The sequence below is a fragment of the Macrotis lagotis genome, chromosome 1 (assembly GCF_037893015.1).
Source record: "Macrotis lagotis isolate mMagLag1 chromosome 1, bilby.v1.9.chrom.fasta, whole genome shotgun sequence".
Classification (NCBI taxonomy): Eukaryota; Metazoa; Chordata; class Mammalia; order Peramelemorphia; family Peramelidae; genus Macrotis; species Macrotis lagotis.
Genome location: NC_133658.1, coordinates 20,755,037 through 20,773,104, shown reverse-complemented (window position 1 = coordinate 20,773,104; position 18,068 = coordinate 20,755,037). Strand labels below are relative to the sequence as shown.

Here is an 18,068-nt window from a genome sequence, read left to right as displayed (position 1 = left end):
TAATAGTTAGACCAAATGTTCTTTACAGAATTTATATAGCTTAATACAAAAGGAAAATATCCAGAGACAGCTAATTTACTAATAACCCAAAAATGTGATGGAGAACTTTATCTACCTACATTCCCATAAAACCTTGGATTAAGGACCTCACAGATAATGTGAAATGTTCTAGATCTGCATGTATTGGAATTGTGATATACTTTGAAGTTATAACCTCTGATATATTATATCATTTTCATGTAGAGTCTTTCTAATTACATTTTGCTCTTCCTCATGTTAATGGAAAGTATATAGATTCTATGAATTTTACACATGATTTGGAGAATTGCACATCCTGTCATAAAGGATTAGAATTTGCAAGGGATATGTGGCAGATAGAGCCTTGCCTGCTGAATCATTCCTCCAATCTCATATCTATGTAATTTCTCTATGCAATATGAAGTATCTGCTCTATATCTCTTCCTTTTATCTAATAATCAAACTGATCTTGATTCTGTAAACAGAAAGGTACCTTTTGATGTGACATTGGTTGAACTCCACTGTCAGAGTGATGTTTTTGCTTTTCCCCAATATTGTGGGGGATGGGATGGGATTTTTATTTTCCCCTGATATTGCAAGAGATATGACATTGATTTTCCCCTGGTATTGTGGGGGATGTGGTTTTGTACTGGATTCAGCTACTTCTAAACAATCAAAGAACACTCAAAGAACATCAAATACAAACTCATCTTGTTGTTGGAAAATTAATGGATACGTCATATTTAGTTATCTCAGACACTAATGATTTTCTTTTTAAGTCACCTTCACTCAAAGATAGTTTTTAGCTTTAGCAAACCCTATACTAGTATTTGTTTTAAGCCTAACTAATGTTATGTTTATATTGCTATTACATGCTTTATAAAATGAAAAGGATATGTACAAAATTTACCCTCAAAAATGTATTCAGTCTATAATGTGGATATGTCATATTTTAGTGCAGAAAGAAGGATTAATAAAGAAAGCTCTTAAATGTCCCCCAAATACCCCCCCCCAGCACCAAGGATATTCTGAAAAGAAAGTAAAAACAATTCACATCTGGGGTGATAACCAGCCCCCATATCACCAAGTGTCCAAAGAGCCTGACCAGCTCCAAGGACAAAAGGTTGAGAGCAGAACTTTCTCTTCCATTGGCATAATGCCTTCTTTGTGTGGAAGGTCTACTTAAGGCTCGCACTGGGAAAGGGAGCTTTGGAATCCAATTGCTACAGAGGACATTCTGTGAGGAATTTTCTCAGTTGGGCTCTGAAAGTTGTTCTTCGGGATTTTCCAGCTAGACCTTCAAGTTTTGGTGTTTTCCCCAGGCAAGTCAGGTGTCTCTATTCTCATTTATATTATATATTCTCATTTACTATTGCCAATAATTTTATAGTGTTTCCCTGAATTGAGAATGATTTATAGTCTCATTACTGCAACTTTAGCTTGCTGTTTCTTAATATTGCCAATGATTTTATTCTGTTGCTGTAGTGACAAAGGAGATTTGTAAATGAATTTTGTCTTTTGCTCTTTCCATTTTAAGTGAGCTAATGAAAACCCCTAAATCAATGATTCTTATACCTTACCCTTCAAGGGTCTAGTGAACCACTATGTTCTAATGGAAAGATTATTGAATTCAGATTCAGGAAATGGGATACATTCCAATTCCTCTACTTACCAGTTATGCAACTGTGGTTAGTTCAATTTACCCCTTTATTCCACAGATTTCTCATTTGTGACACGGGGATAAACCTAAATGTGATCACAAACTTGGAGCTGGAAGTACATTTAGAAGCCATTAGACCAATTCCTTAATCTTGTCTATGAGAAAGCCGAGTTCCAGGGAGGTCAAAGAATTTTCTAACAGTTTCACAGATTGGAAATGCTGTTAATAAGTTCTATGGCTCACAGAGTCATGAGCTAGAAAAACTTTATTTACAGAAGTGTTAGGAAGAAAAAGCTTAAACAAACTGGAAAATGCAACAGAAATGTGCATTCATGTACTGCAATAATAACAATGATGATTGTTATCAATGGCTCATCATTATAAATGTCCAGAGTGATTAAAATGACTTTTATTATTACATCTTTGCAAAGAAAGACCTCCTGTCTTAAGGAAAGGGGGCCCCAAATTATGACAATGTTGACTTATATACAGTTGGAAAGGTACATTCTTCCCCCTTTGTGCCAATCATTGGCCAGGGTCACAATCTAATTGTTACATTCACTCCCATGCATTTTCTCCACCCTGCTCATTATACTCATTAGCACAGGGGAGTGTACAGTGATTTGCATGAACCTACTTGAGCAGGTGCAAAGAAGGACACAGACCCTAGGTCAATGCCTGACTACTTGCAAAATTATTTCTTTAATCATCTTTCCTTTTGTCTTACTCTCCCCTCCCTGTAAACAGGCTGGCATCTTTTGGCTTACACAAAGACCAGATATCCTGGCTTTTGTGATTTATTATTCTCACAGATGTCTATGAGATTCTGGCAAACACTTAACACTTGATTCTTTCCCACAATGATTAAAACCATTGCTACTTTATTCAAGAACAAATTCCATTATTCACCTATATAATAGTTCATAGATTGTTAAGTAGAAAAGAATGATAATTGCAACCCATTCAATATCCATGAAACCCATGCTTCATCATTGTAAGGCAGAGATATAGAAATCAACATTTCCCCATGAAACCATTCTTAGTGAACATGATGAACAAGTCAAAAATCTAGAGACAAGGGGAAACTAGGTGATGTAGTGGATAGAGCACTGACCCTGGAGTCAGGAGAACCTGAATTCAAATCTGGAAACAGACACTTAATAATTGACTAGCTATGTGACCTTGGGCAAGTCACTTAACCCCTTGCCTTAAATAAATAAAAATTTACAAAATCTACAGATATACTTTTGGTCTAAGTAGAAATTATTTCACTAAGCAGTGGATAGCAGTTATAGATAATCAGATTTATCAAAGGTAACTGAAGTGGTTTACCTGCAGATAGAAACAATCCACAATGAACAAACATTTATTAAACATTTGTTAAGTGCCAGACTCGATGCTAGGTCCTGGGCATTCAAATACAATTAACTAGGATCCAAGAGTGGAATAAAAAGACTCTCTGTGGGTGATATCCACATGAACTAAGCTAGCAATGTGCATACAAATTAGGGTCAGTTTCTCAAGTCATAAAGATTTGGATTAGAATCAGAGCAATTTATAAGGATAATGCAGGACCAGGTTATTGCCACCAGTAATTAAAGAAAGCTAACCTTAAAGATGTCAGACTTAGTGATTAAAGCAGATAAGCTGGGAAATAGTAGAAACTGTGCAATCCATCACTGCAGGTGGCAATGATTCAGTACCTTCTATATACCTAAAAAGTCATGTCAATTAGCTTTATAAATTAATAGATTAACAGATAAAAACAGATAAAAATATTTAGAGATTGCCTGGGGAACTAAGATATATTCAATGACTTTCTCATCTGTTACTCCTGAAATAAATCCCCAATTAGACTTTTTGAATTCAGCAGATAAACTGACTCCAGAGAATTATAGTAGATATAACGATTGCCCATAGTCAACCCACCATAATATTCATCCATAAAAATTTAATAACATTTTGAACACATGGTTTCATATTGAAAACTCATCCTCTCCTTACTACATGGAACAAAAACTTCCAAAATTGAGAGAGCTAGTGGGAAAAAATTAAAATGATATGGGAAGAAGACAATGGATACACACATCATCAGTGACAGTTAACTTTTACTAATCTTACTCTGGTCTTTGAATTATATTGTACATGGAAAGGATTTTTCTTTAAGCAATGGTTGGAAGCTGTTATTACTGTTTGGTCTCACTTATCCTTCCAACTTCAAGAAGACTATGCTTCTTCCTATACAAGAATCAATAATAACTCCTCCAACTGCTAGGTCTCCCAGAAGGTCTTTGATTGTTTTCTGAGGATTATAAGAGCTTTGACTATTGCACATTGCTTTAAAGTAGTTTCCATTTTTTGGCAAGGCAATTGGGTTAAGTGACTTGCCCAAGGCCACACAGCTAGGTAATTAGTAAGTGTCTGAGGTCAAATTTGAACTCAGGTCTTGCTGACTCCAGGGCCAATGCTCCATCCACTGCACCATCCAGCTGCCCCAGTAGTCTCCATTTTTAAAAATCAACAAAATGCAACAATAATTCAATGAAACATTCACATGGAACCAAATCTGACACTTGACTAAGAATGAACAAAATGAACAAGAATCTGGTTTTATTTGGTGCAGTCTAGGTCAGACATCTGGAAGTAGTATAGTGTCAGCAGGAGCATTCATGCATGATCATTTCTGTCATAAAATTAAACAATACAAAAATTCATGTTTGTTCCAAGAATTTTGCACACAAATATGAATATCACCTTTTTCTAGAATGATACAATATGGACACAGACAGGAAAATGAGAAGGGTAAAAGGAGTAATAACCAGAGAAAGTAGAAAAAGACTTCCAAAAGGAGAAAGTATCTCTGAGTCAATCCTCAAAGAAAACTAAAATGTTTAAAAGGTAGAGCTATATTTCAGGCACGTGCAAATGAATAGAGGGGAAGAGATATAGTGTAATGTTTTTGGCTGGTCTTTTACCCTATTTGGGGTTTTCTTGGAACAGATTGCCATTTTTTTCCCTCTAGCTCATTTTTCAGATGAGGAAATTGAGGTAAAAAAGGGTTAAATGATTTACTCAGGAACACACAGCTAGTGTCTGTTTCTGGATTTGAACTCAGATTCTCCAGATTCCAAGACCAATACTCTATCCACTGCTCCACCTGGTTTCCCATCCCATGCATGAACCCTCCCCAAAACTCAGTTCATTCTACTCATGGTTTCCAAACATGTTGCCTTTACCATTTTGATAGCTTTATTTGTGGCATTTTCCACTTAGCTCATCCTACACAAGCTTAAAGCCAATGTCAACAGCAACAGTAACAGCAGTAACAGACTCATCAGCATTTCTATAGCATCACTGAGGGCGGGGTCAAATTTGGTTGGGATGTAGAGCCTATGAAGGGGAGTGATATAAGCAGTTTTGAGAAGATAAGTGAGATCCAAATTGGAAATGGGTTCTGAAAGATGAAGTGCTCCCCTAAAGTCACAGAGATAATTAATAGAACTAGAATCTGAACCACATTCCCCTATAATTTAATTGACATTTGTTGACTATATTTATTCAATCACCCACATGATCTCTTGGATTAAAAAAGTTAAAAAAGTTAAAACTCTTGACACTGACAATCATGTCACTGGGCAGGTCACTCTATATTTCTATGAAGAACTGCCCTGAAACTGGGATTGTTTCTGGGACTGAAGAAATTTCACTGAGGGAAAGAGAGAGAAGATGGAGTGCAATCAAAAGATGATTGTCAATAATTGTATTGACCTTGGCAGTTCAAGCATACCCAAGCCTCTTCCTGAGGTTATTTGGTTCAACTAGACTCCTTTCACCAAAGGAGAACTATAGAAGATACATAATCTGAAACCTTCAGAATGACTGATGGACTAATGAGTACCAAAGAAATTCTACCAACTCCTCAACTCCTATATGCAGTATTAAACAGTATTTGTGTGTGTGTGTGTGGGGGGTGTTTCTGAAAGAGAAAGGAGAGAGAGGAGAGAGAGAGAGAGAGAGAGAGAGAGAGAGAGAGAGAGAGAGAGAGAGAGAGTGTTGAGGGAGAAGAAACCTATAATTTCAGTGGTATGGGGAACTTTCTCTAGCAACATAAATTAATTGTTCTGTAAGTTATATGCTTAGACAGTTGCTTGAGGATATAGTCAGATATATTCAGAGATGTGTCCTGGATCACATTTCTTATACAAATCAGAAGAGAGAATTGAGACCCAACCTTCTTTGACTCCAAAGCCACCTGTCTACTATGTGATGACTGCTTACCTATCTTGTTTAAGATTGAAAAACCAAAAGGTCTTTGGAGTTCTACTTACCCCAGATTGATACCCAGATGGAATGATGAAAAGCAGTTTGCCACAATGGCTTGATAATTGGATTGGGAGTTCTCCAGAATTCCCAAAGACTTGGGTTCAAATACTTTCTTTGACAAATACTGACTTTGTAACCCTGGACAATCACTTGTCTCTGAGACTGAGTTTTCTCAATTGTAAAATGATAATACCCGTGGTACCTGTTCCATTTATAAAGAGATTAACCACCTTTCTTCCCCTGAGTGAACCTCAAAGAGTAAAGCTTAATGTTCAGGGGTTGTTTGGAGACAGGGGATCTGGGGTCATAGCTAAATGCTACCATTATGTAGCTGTGTGTGATCTGAGGCAAATCAATTCTTTGGTCCTTGGTTTACTATCTATCAAATGAAACTTAGGCCAGAAAACCTCAAAGTCCTCTCTAGCTTGAAACCTAGAGCCTTTTGCCTTGTTTCTTCAAATAACTAGGTTTGTGAGTCTAGAAAAATCCATGAACTTTTCTAAGCTTTAAATCCCTCATCTAGAACATAAGGATAATAATTACCCTACTTATCCCACAAGATTATTAGGAGAAAATTGCTTTGCAAACTGAAAAGCACTTGATAAAAGTAAGCTAACCTTTGGTCTCTACTGGACAGATAATTAAGCAGTCTTGTGATGACTTTTTTAGATTTTACTAACCCTGGAAACTACTCATTATTCTCCCCTGATGGATGCCAGGGAAAGTGGCATGATTTAGGGTTCCCACTAGAAAATAAGTTTTTTGAGGGAAAGGATTATTTTTGTGCTCTCATCCCTATTTGTTAGACTAGGGCTTAGCAGATAGTAATTAATGAATACACACTATCATTCACTCATTTATCCATCCTTGCCATAGGAATAATGTAGAATCTTCTTTGAGGTGATAATGCTGAAATTTCTTCCCAGATGACCTGAAAATGCCTCATGGTGTGAGCCTCCTGGTTCACTGGTTTTGGATCACCCTCTCACCTTAGCAAAAAAAAGTTATATCCCTAGTTTTCCTTAGACCTGCCTCTTCCAGTGAGGTGATAAGCAACTGAATTGTGCAACCACAATAATCAGTGCTTCCCTTAGGTGAACCTGCTAATCTTTAATTTGGGGAAATGCCTATCTCATCTCTTTCTAAGCTTACAAGGGGTAGAGGTGGCACCATCTGGCACTTTTTAGATCTCTACTTCCTGCCATGAAAGATGTGAATGGTCATTTTGGTTTTAACTTCTGTACTTTAAAACTATGCCTCAAATATTGTCTCATTTTAGAATCAGGGCTTTCTCACCCTAAAATGTCCAACCACCCCGTGATCTTTTTGATAGGACATAGTATTTGCAGAAATATGGTACCTGACTGCTTCACTTGGCCTTAAATTCTTGTCTTAACTTCCAAGAGAATTTTGAGGATGGGGGGAGGATTACTCCTCTAGGCTCACCAGGGGAATGATTGGGGAAAGAATTCCCAAAATAAATTTGGAGGACAACTTAGAATTAAGAAGATAGTAGAATTGTAAGACTTAATCAAGAAGTCATCTCAGACCATGGACCTTGATTTAACACCAAACAAGAACAGCTAAAGAATAAATTTAATCTTAGCCATAAGAGCATTTGAACTATTTTTTTTAACAAGTGCCACATTGGAAGCCTTGATTACGGAATAAGGGATTAATCAGGGAGAGGCTTGCTAATTACTTCATCCATATGGATGGGAACAGAAACTCAGGAGCAGCTAAGAGTATCTACCACATGATACCAGATAAAAGGTCTATGTCTACAGAGATGCCTGGTAGAGGCAAGACAACTTTCAGTAGAGATGAAACTTGATGTCTAGCAGAGACCTTGTGACGGTCCACTGAGATGACTCGATGTCCAGAAGATTGCAGACACAATGCTCTGCTGAAAACAACATGATGATGTCATCAGTGCAGCAATAAAGATGTGGATTGGCCTGACTGCTTGGGTTGTGTGTACTCCATGGGTGATATGTGTGCCTCCATTGTGAGTGCTCTGATCTTACTGGTTCCTGAATCATTCTGTCTTTCTAACATTACCACTAAAAAGAAGGGCTTTCTTCTTGGAACAGGCACACACACACACACACACACACACACACACACACATATACATACACACAAAGCATATATATTGATATAGAGATATAGAGATATATAGATATATATACATACACAAATATATTTTATATACATATATATAAATATGGACATTTATAGATTTTTCTTTAATCTAGGGAGAGCTGGGAGGAAGGAATTCTTCAGTCAGGAACATTGCAGATGTCAGTTGGTTGACCCCATGAACTCCTTGATGTCAGATTCTAGAGGTTCCTGCTCCCATAGAAGTCTTGTGATACTTCAGAGTCAATGTACTATGTTCTGTCTAAACATCCTCTGGGCTGATCTGGTCCATTGATTTATTTTACAAAATAGCAAGGGGCAAAGGTCCACCAAAGTATGAATGGGGGGAAGGACTAGGGAATTTAAGGGCCCGTTTTGAAGAAAAATCTTTTCCATAACTGGAAGGCTCAAATGTCATATATTCAAAATGACTGATTGGTGATCAGATTTATATGTTTCCTGGGATACTTTGGGATCACCCAAGGTTTCCTGAGTAAAGGTAAAAGCTATTATAGGGATGATCACAGGGATGTCAGAACACCATGGGTTCTCTGCCAGTGCCCCTGGACTTTGGACAAGGCCCTAGCTGGCTGGCTCACATGTGGCCCAGGATAAAACTAGACATCTGCCAAACAGAAGAGAATGGGTGTGAAGTAAGGACATCCATTCTGTTAAGACTTGAAACCAAATCCTTCCCCAAACCCCCATCTCCCCATACTCCTTGATCCAGGGAACAGCCCCAAGGAACAACACCCTTTAGGTGCTATCAACTGAAAATAAAATGCCCCAGGAGCATATTATGGTCATTTAAGGTCAACCAAGATTGCATATTTATATTTATTTTTGTTATCTTAGAAGATGAAATCTTTGATAAAATGCTTGTCTTCCCAAAATGGTTGCTATGAATATGGTTGGCATACACCAAGGGAACTCATTCATGGGGACTTCCTAGACTGTCTGAACAAGAAAAACTATTTCTAGGTCATCAGGAAAAAAATCTTTGTAATAAGTTTGTCTGATAAAGATCTCATTTTCAAGGTATATGAATGCAAATTTATGACAGGAACCATTCCCCAATAGACAATTGGTCAAAACATATAAATAGGCAGTTTTCAAAGGAAGAAATTCAAGTTATCAACAACTATATAAAAATGCACCACACCGCTAATAATTTGGAGAAATGCAAATGAAAGCAACTTTACAATTCTCCCTCACACCTATCGGATTGCTAAAGATGACCCAAAACTAAATGAAAGATGTTGGAGGGGCTGTGGGAAAATATTCTTACTAATACACTGATCATGAAGCTGTGAATTGGTTCAGTCAATCTGGGAAGAAATTTGGAACCAAGTGCCATAAATCACTAAGTCAATCCTGTTCTTCCCAGTAATATTACAATTAGTCCTATACTGGCAAAGAGATCTAAAAAAAGAGGAAAAGGACTCATTATACAATATTTATAGCAACTTTTTTCATGGCCAGATACTGGAAATTAAGGAGGTATCTCCTTATTGAGGAATAATTAAATAAATTAAAGTATATGAATATAATTGAAGATTGTTGCAACATTTGAAATGGTGAAATGAAAGGTTTCCGAGAAAACTAGGAAGACTCATGAATTGTTGCAGAGGGAAGCAAGCAGAACCAGGACAACAATTTACAAAATGACAACAATGTGAAAAAGAAAAACAAGAATTGAAGAGTAAAACATGTTATCCATTTCCTGTTTGATTTAAAATGCAGAATGAAAGACATTTTTTGCACATATTCAATGTGGGAATATGCATAACAAGGATTTTATTATTGTTTTAAAAATTATTCAATGGTGGGAAGAGGAGTTGGCATGGAAATACAATAGATGCTTGCAAAAATAATTATTTTTAAATAACTTTTTTAAAAAGGAAAAGTTTTAGCTGTTTGCTTTTGTAAATTAGAAAATTAATTTTAAAAGGGAACAAATCTATTTTCTCTTCCTCCCATCCTTAATCAAATAGGTTTCCAAATATAAGAAAAACACAAACCTTGTGGAGGTGGTAGGGACCGGGGGAGAGGAAAGTGGATATGGTCAATGGAGAGGAACCAGTATAAAATATGACCAACTCCAAATAAATCTCAACCAAGAAAAGAAGCAAAGGAAACAACTTTAATTGAGAAAAAAAAAGTTAATGGGGAAATAGCTTCAATAATACTAAAAATTATATTATAAAATGTATGCTACAATAATATATGGACAGAAATATATAATTATATATACATATATATATATATATATATATATATATATATATATGTATATATGTGATTCCACAAGAAGTTGGATCACAGTTTGAGGTAGCAGGGAGCTACATACCAGAGGAAAGGCAGAACCCTCCTAGAAGATCTGTGATCATGGAGAGAAAGTATGTCTTCTAAATATTGGTGTCCTGGCGCTATACCCAAGGAACTCTACCCTAGTTCCAGTTCTTATTTCCTGTATTACTGATACATTTGACACAAGTCTTTTCTGCATTTTCTTTCCAATAAAATAAAATTAGTTGTCCTTTTAGCCATCAATCAGACACCTATTTGAACATATCTATATTAATTGGAATATTAGCTTCTTGTGAAAGCCAGAAGTCTTCTGGAGAAGACTAACTTCTACTTTCTGTCCTCAGCACTTCACACTATATCTGGCACCTAATCGACTCATAATCGACATTCTTTGCTCATTCATTCACTCACTCATTCATTCATTTGCTTGTTTGAGTGCTACACTGAAAGCGCTTTTCTGAGATTTTCACAATTAGTGTGGAGTCATGAGTGAGAGACATTTTGTGAGCGACACCTCTAAAACCGTGTCATGATTTCTGCCCTGCAGACTTCAACATTCCCCCCCTCTTCCAACTGTTGAACTCTTGATCTGGAAACCAACCAAATCGATACTTGAGCAGATTAGGTAATTCCCTCCTTGCTCCATTAACCATTCTTTTTTTTTTTAGGTTTTTTTTTGTAAGGTAAACAGGATTAAGTGGTTTGCCCAAGGTCACACAGCTAGGTAATTATTAAGTGTCTGTGACCAGATTTGAACCCAGGTACTCCTGACTCCAGGGCCGGTGCTTTATCCACTACACCACCTAGCTGCCCCTCCATTAACCATTCTTATGATTCCTCAGATCCAAATTCCCTTCCATTTCCCTTGCTGGGGGCAGCTGGGTGGCTCAGTGGATAGGATATTGGACCTGGATCGGGAAGACTCATTTGCTGAGTTCAAATCTGGTCTCAGACATTTCCTCACTGGGTGACCCTGTTGCCTCAGTTTTCTCATCTGTAAAATGAGCTGGAGAAGAAAATGACATACTACTATGGTATCTTTGCTAAGAAAATCCAAAATGGGATCAGACATGATTGAACAATAGCAACTACTGCCACGCCTGTGTTGTTTCTCCTTATTAGGCAGTCAGCTCCTTGGGGGTAGGAACTGTCTCATTTCTGAATTTGTATTCCCAGTGTTTAGCTTCTTATTTAGCAAATAGTTGCTTCTTAAGAAAAATTTTCTGTCATTCCTGTTGTCAGAAAGTAAGTGTAGGGGTGGCTAGGTGTCGTAGTGGATAGAGCACCAGTCCTGGAGTCAGGAGGACCTGGGTTCAAATCCAGCCTTAAACACTTAATAATTACCTAGCTGTGTGGCCTTGGGCAAGTCGCTTAACCCCATTTGCCTTGCAAAAAAAAAACCTAAAAAAGAAAGAAGGTAAGTGTGGGGAACTTCTGGTTTGTTAAAGGTCTGAAATAAATCATTGAATCTCAGAATTGTAAAGGAGAAAGAACTAGGAGAGATTACCTGGTCTAAAGCAGATTTGGACAGGAATTCTCTTTACAATATGCCCATCTAGGCTATGCTTGAAGATTTCTCTAGTGATGGGAAGGTCTGTTCCTTTTGAAGTCCCCCTGGTTGTGAAGTTCTGAGACCTCGGATGATGTCTTTCCCTAAGAATTCATCAATATTCAGTCCTAAAGAAGGTCTGAGTCTGCAATTGAATATTGGCTGCTGACAACACTACATACAAAGGTTCATAGATGCATCAGAGAATGCTCATTAAGTAATACCTTTGGTTCAGTCCAAATCACAGCCAAAGGAATGATTTGGGAGGAGGGGTGTAGCAAAAAGAAAAAAAAAAGATCCAGAGGCTATTGAGGTAAGAGTTGGCTTCTGCCTCATATCGGGGACCAGCTTGACTCACTCAGAGATGGGAAGAGCAGATACCTACACCATGATGGCTCAGGCAGATTGCCACACTCATTATTTGGGTAGGTAAGTGGGAGGATTTTTCAGGGGAAGAAGTGAAAAAGTGACGATTCTGCTCGCAATCATACAGGTTCAACAGGAGAAAGGACATTGACCCTCTGGTCACATGTGGGTTTGAAAGCACTCAGAAAGACTCTTATAGGAGCAAAAAGGGCACATTTATGCAACAGAACCAGCTACGAAGGACAGAAGTGTCTGGGATCTGGAAAATCAACAGGTGAGGAGACAGGAGGGAATTTCCCTAGCAAATTCCCACCTGCTTCTGATTTCTCTCTCTATAGGTCAATAGAGTCAGAGTAAATAGGTACCTAAGATGCTCTCTATTCCATCCTTCTCTCTTTCCCCAACTTCAACTTCATTTAACAGATTAGAGACGGAGACCCAAGATAGGTTAGATGACATTTTTACACTCACCCAAGTAGAAGATGAGAGGCAAGATTTGAACTTAGAACCTCTGACTCCAGATCCAGTATTCTCCAGGGTACCCCACTGCCTCTAGGTCATGCTTCTATGACCTGGGACTACAGGAGGTTCTGGACTGAGAGGAAAAACTCTCAGTCATTTTGAGTGACTCGGAAAGATACTGGATGTTTGCAATCTTTTCTCCTTTCATCCTTGGACTGACTCTGGATGGGATCAAAGGGGTGGTAGAAGACAGAATGAGAGTAGTTTCCCTTCCTTATCTCTCAATCCTCCCATCCAGGTAATGGCTTTTTTCCTTCCAGGAATAGAAGGTGAGTTGTGGGAGGGGAGGTGGTATGACTGAGCTGAATTGGATAAGGACACTGCCAATCTCCTCTCTTCTATAGGGTCTGTAGGAGAAGGAAACTGAAGAATCCATGGCTCCCTATCATATCCGGAAATATCAGGACCAAGACAGGGAGGCTGTCATAGACATGTTTAGTAAGGGAATACTGCGCCACATTCCTTCTGGCTTCTTCTATCAGCTGAAGCAACCCAGAAGCTTCCTGTTCCTGCTGGGGGGTCCAGGGGCACTATTTCTTGCCTCTGGCTCCTTGCTCCTGTCTCTCCTGGCTCTCCCAGGCCTCCTGGCCATCCTGTGGCTCCTTGTTAGATATCCTTTCAACAATTACCTGGATCACGCTTTGCGTACTGATATGAGAGACATCAAGAAATCCTATCTTAGTGACAGAGGATCTTGTTTCTGGGTGGCAGAGTCAGAGGGTAAAGTGGTGGGTACAGTGTGTGGCTGCCCGGTTCAACCGGCTCCTGGAGGGCAGAAACGCCTGGAGCTGCTACATTTGTCTGTGAGACAGGACTATCGGGGTCTGGGGATCGCTCAATCTCTGACCCAGACTTTGCTCCAATTTGCAAAGGACCAGGGATATGGTATTGTGATTCTGAATGTCCTGATCTTTAATCGCCCAGCTCAAAGAGTGTATGAGAAGATGGGGTTCTGGAAAACACATAAAGCCTATGAATCCCTAAAATGGAGGATGGCAGCGATTCCTTTTTTCTACTATGAATATACAGTCCCTCTATAAATCTAAAAACTCCCTCAACCATCTTTGCTTTTAGCTTTTCTAGATTTGGATCACAGTAGTGTTCTGCAGATAATCAGTGCTCATTCAAGGTGGTCAGCCGGCACCATTGGTTTTCTCTCCTTGTGGCAAAAGACTTTCTCCCATGCAAAATGATTCTATATGGGTAAAATCATAGGATCTCTTTCTTGGAAAGGACCTCACCAGCATCTAAGTTAATCCACTGCTAACCAGGAATCTCTGCACAATGTGCCTGATAAGTGGCCATCCAGTTTCTGCTCAGACACCTTCAATGAGGGGAAGTGCTTTGAAGATACCCATTCCACTTGGTTGGCTCTAATTGTTAGGAAAATTCCATTTAATGCTGTCTAATCTTGGGTGCTTCTGCCCACTTATGCTTCATTCTTGTGGCTGGAGCCAAGTGGATTCCTCTTCCTTGCCATTCTTGGTGATGTGATTCTATCAACTTTTCTAATCCAATCCAATTCAATAAACATTTATTATGTGCCTACTAAAAAAAAAAAACCACTGGGGCTAAATTATTAAAAAGAAAGATGATTTCTGTCCTCATGGAGCTAACAATTTAAAAGGGGGATTAATTCCAAAGATGATTGGGGAAAAAAGGAATATAATCTAAATAATGTTTATAGAAATTCTTTTTGAGTTGATTAAAAAAGCTGGAAATTGCAGGGATGCTCAACAATTGGGGTATGACTGAGCAAGATATGGTAAATGATTGTAATGGAATACTGTTGTGCAATAAGAAATGATGAGTTCAATGATCTTTTAAAAAATGGAGTGACAGCTAGGTGGCAGAGAGGATAGAGCACAAACCCTGGAGTCAGGAAGACCTGAGTTCAAATTTGACTTCAGACACTTAGCTGTGTGACTTTGGGCAAGTTACTCAACCGCATTGCCTTGCAAAAATAAAAAAAAATGGAAAAATTTCTTCAAGATAGAACTAGGAGAACCTTGTGTCCAGTATCAGCAATATTTTTTAAGAATGATTTTGAGTGAATAATTTATTTTGTCTATTGGAACATATGAAGAAAGATGCTATCTGCATCCAGAGAAAGAATTGCTACATAGAAGTATGCATAATTTTATATACACACAAACCTCTATTTGAGTCTTATGATAGTCATCCTGGGAAGGAGGGAAGAAAATTAAAAAAAAAAGAAATTTACATGATAATTTTGTTTTATATTTGAAAAGAATAGCAAGTTGTACAGAACAGTTTCAGTTTCATGCACAATCATTCTTTTTATTATACTATGCTATGGAAATGCTTATTTTCTTCCATAAATTAAAAATAAACTAAAAAGAATATTAAAATAGGAGACCACATAGAGAAGGAGACAGGAAGGGTGGGGGTGGGATTCCAGGGTGTTACCCAGGTGGGAGAGATCTTATTCCCTGGGGTTGAAGGGCAACAGATGCTAATTGGAATATCTCTAGATATTCTAGTTCCTTCTACCCTAAAGGTTCCACTAATGTACCCTCCCAAAAGGGAAGCAGAAATTTTATAATGGGTGAAATCTGCATGAATTTGAAATGCAGGAAGACCAATCAGTTAGTCAGACTAACTGATTTATTAAGCATCTATTATGTCCCAGTACTGTGCTGTGGTGTGGGACACAAAGAGGGGCCAAAGACTGGCCCTGCCCTCAAGGAGTTCACAATTTAATGAGAAAAACAATAAGCAAATGATAACAAAGGGCATCACAGTTTCTCTGCTGCATTACAAATAGAGATTGTGTATGTCCATATATGACGTGGCTCACAGGGAGGCAAGACACTTTTCTCCAAAGGAGACTTCCAGGAGAGAAATCAAAAAGTTGGGACCAGATACTCCTCTCAGATGGGTACTGGGCTAAAATTATATTTATCTGATTTTTTTAATATTGTGAGTTTATGGGAAGAAAGCTTAAAATTCAAGCTAAACTGCTGATTAATGTTCATTAATGAGAAAAATGGGGCATTAAGCTTTATATCCAAGGCTGGATTCCCTTCCCATTAATTCATCAACACACACACACACACACACACAAACACACACACAGGCAAATCAGTCTTAAAAACCCTCAGGATTTAACTCCAACAGTTGTCCTTTCAAGTAAACAGGTCTAGGTAAAAAATGAGGCAAAAAGAGTTGGCTTCAGGATTCATAAACAAACAAAAAAAAAACTCAGTCTAGGAAAATAACCCTTTCTCCAAACTTCTCCTCTCAGATTATTAGCTTATAAACTAATAATCTCACCTAAGTGGAAAAATCCCTCAAATTTGTGATGTGTATTCTGTGGTTTGCACAATAAGCCCACCCTAAAACCCACTCATTAAATGAGAACATCTTACAGAGTTCCAGCCTCAGCCATTCTTTCCACTCTTATGGTACAAGGGGGTCCCCAAAATCAAATAACTCAGGATCCAACTCAAAGAGTTAACAGTTATCCATTCAAGTGAACAGTCTAGGGAAGAAATAGATAGAAGAGTTGCTTTCAGAATTCATCAATACATCAAAAAGATCAGTCTAAGAAAATAATCTTTCCTCCAAAGTTTCTTCCCCCAAATTATTAACATACAAGCATCTCACCTAAAGGATAAAATGCTTCAGATTCTGGGATAGGAACATGATAGAGACTGATAGCTCTTCTCATGTCAGCTTATTGCTTGAGTCTTTCTCTTCCTACAGAAACCAGAAGAGAAGTTGGAATGACTCCAAAGACAGAACTCAACTCTCCTTTCCTTTTTCCTCTTACCACTTAGGCAGGTCCAGAGCATGGCTCCTCACCAATTAGCAGAGAGTCCTATACCAAATAGCCCTGGGGCTGGGCTCATGCAAGCTATCTCCAAGATAAATCAGAAAGAATGGATTGAAGGAAAGCATTGTAATTAAGAGAGATGAAGAAGGGCTTCCTGTAGAAGATGGAATTTTAGTTAGGACTTGAAAGATGTCAAGGGAGTCAGGAGATCGAAATGAGTATAGAGAGCATTTCAGACATTGAGGACAGCTAGTCATTTGCTCTAGAACAGTATTGTGTCTTCATGGATAACGTTCTTATTCAGGAGAGCTTCTTGGCCTCAAGAAAGCCAAGAGGGCATGGGTTTAGAGAGGAGATCACATGGCAACTGGTAAAAAAAAGATTATGGGGACTCAGGGGTGAGAACTGGTCTCAATGATTTGGGGTATAGAGAAACTCCTACCATTGGGCAAAGGATCTAACCTTGTTGCCTCCTTCAGGAATTGATACTTCTAGGAATGAAACTAAAACTTTTCCTTGCTACTTTAGATGGTTTGGTTCTTTGAAGAATACAGATTAAAGAATGAATGAGGGGCGGCAAGGTGGCACAGTGGATAGAGTGCTGGCCCTGGAGTCAGGAGAACCTGGGTTCAAATCCAGTCTCAGACACTTCATAATGACCTAGCTGTGTGGCCTTGGGCAAGTCACTTAATCCCATTTGCCTTGCAAAAAAAAACCCTAAAAAAAAAATGAATGAATCAAAGCCCTGAATCAAAGAATAAAATTAATGAGAGCATGAACTTTGAGCGTCTAGAAGAGGCAGAATTAAGGAGAAAGTGAATTACAGTCATCATGGCGGTCAATGGAAAGCATGATGATAGGAGATGGAGGTCATGTGTGAAGAATAGAGGGAAGGATATATGAGCGGTTATCAGAGTGCCAGAGAGAGAGAGAGAGAGAGAGAGAGAGAGAGAGAGAGAGAGAGAGAGAGAGAGAGAGAGGAAAATCTAATGAGTCTGAAAAGTTAACTTGGGGCACCAGTTAAGTTAAAATTGGTTTTCTTTCTGTGTCTCAAACTTGGTAAAGATTAAACACAAATTGACTTGTATCCTGGAATGCATTCTATGCCTTCTCTGCCTGCTAGAATTCTAGTGCACCTTTTCTGATTCAAGTCAGTGTTTGTGTTTTCTACTTTCAGGATTATCTATTTGCATGGTATATTCCAGTAAAACACAAGGACAGGGATAATTTTTTGTTGTTATATTTCCAGAGTCAATCACATTTCTTCTTTCATATTGTATTTGATTGAGTCATGAAAAATGATTGGTTATAGTCAGGAAAGCTGATAAGATAATATACTAGTTGAACACACTCATCTTTGGTCATAAAAGGGATTCTTC

General features: G+C 38.3%; 1 protein-coding gene across 5 annotated transcripts in view; it reads left to right on the top strand.

Annotated features, from left to right (window-relative positions):
• The first annotated feature begins 1,234 nt into the window (after positions 1-1,234).
• NAT8 (N-acetyltransferase 8 (putative)) overlaps positions 1,235-18,068 on the top strand; it is a 23,856-nt gene continuing 7,022 nt past the window's right edge. The window contains exons 1-3 of one of the 5 annotated variants that reach the window (XM_074195497.1): positions 1,237-1,340; positions 12,496-12,642; positions 13,235-17,666. In XM_074195497.1, coding sequence (XP_074051598.1) covers positions 13,265-13,930 — 666 coding nt within the window. In that variant the 5' untranslated portion in view covers positions 1,237-1,340; positions 12,496-12,642; positions 13,235-13,264 and the 3' untranslated portion in view covers positions 13,931-17,666. Of the gene's footprint in view, positions 1,341-12,322; positions 12,428-12,495; positions 12,643-13,234; positions 17,667-18,068 lie in introns of those variants that run through there. The other 4 variants (XM_074195460.1, XM_074195469.1, XM_074195488.1 and 1 more) reach the window with 4 other exon arrangements.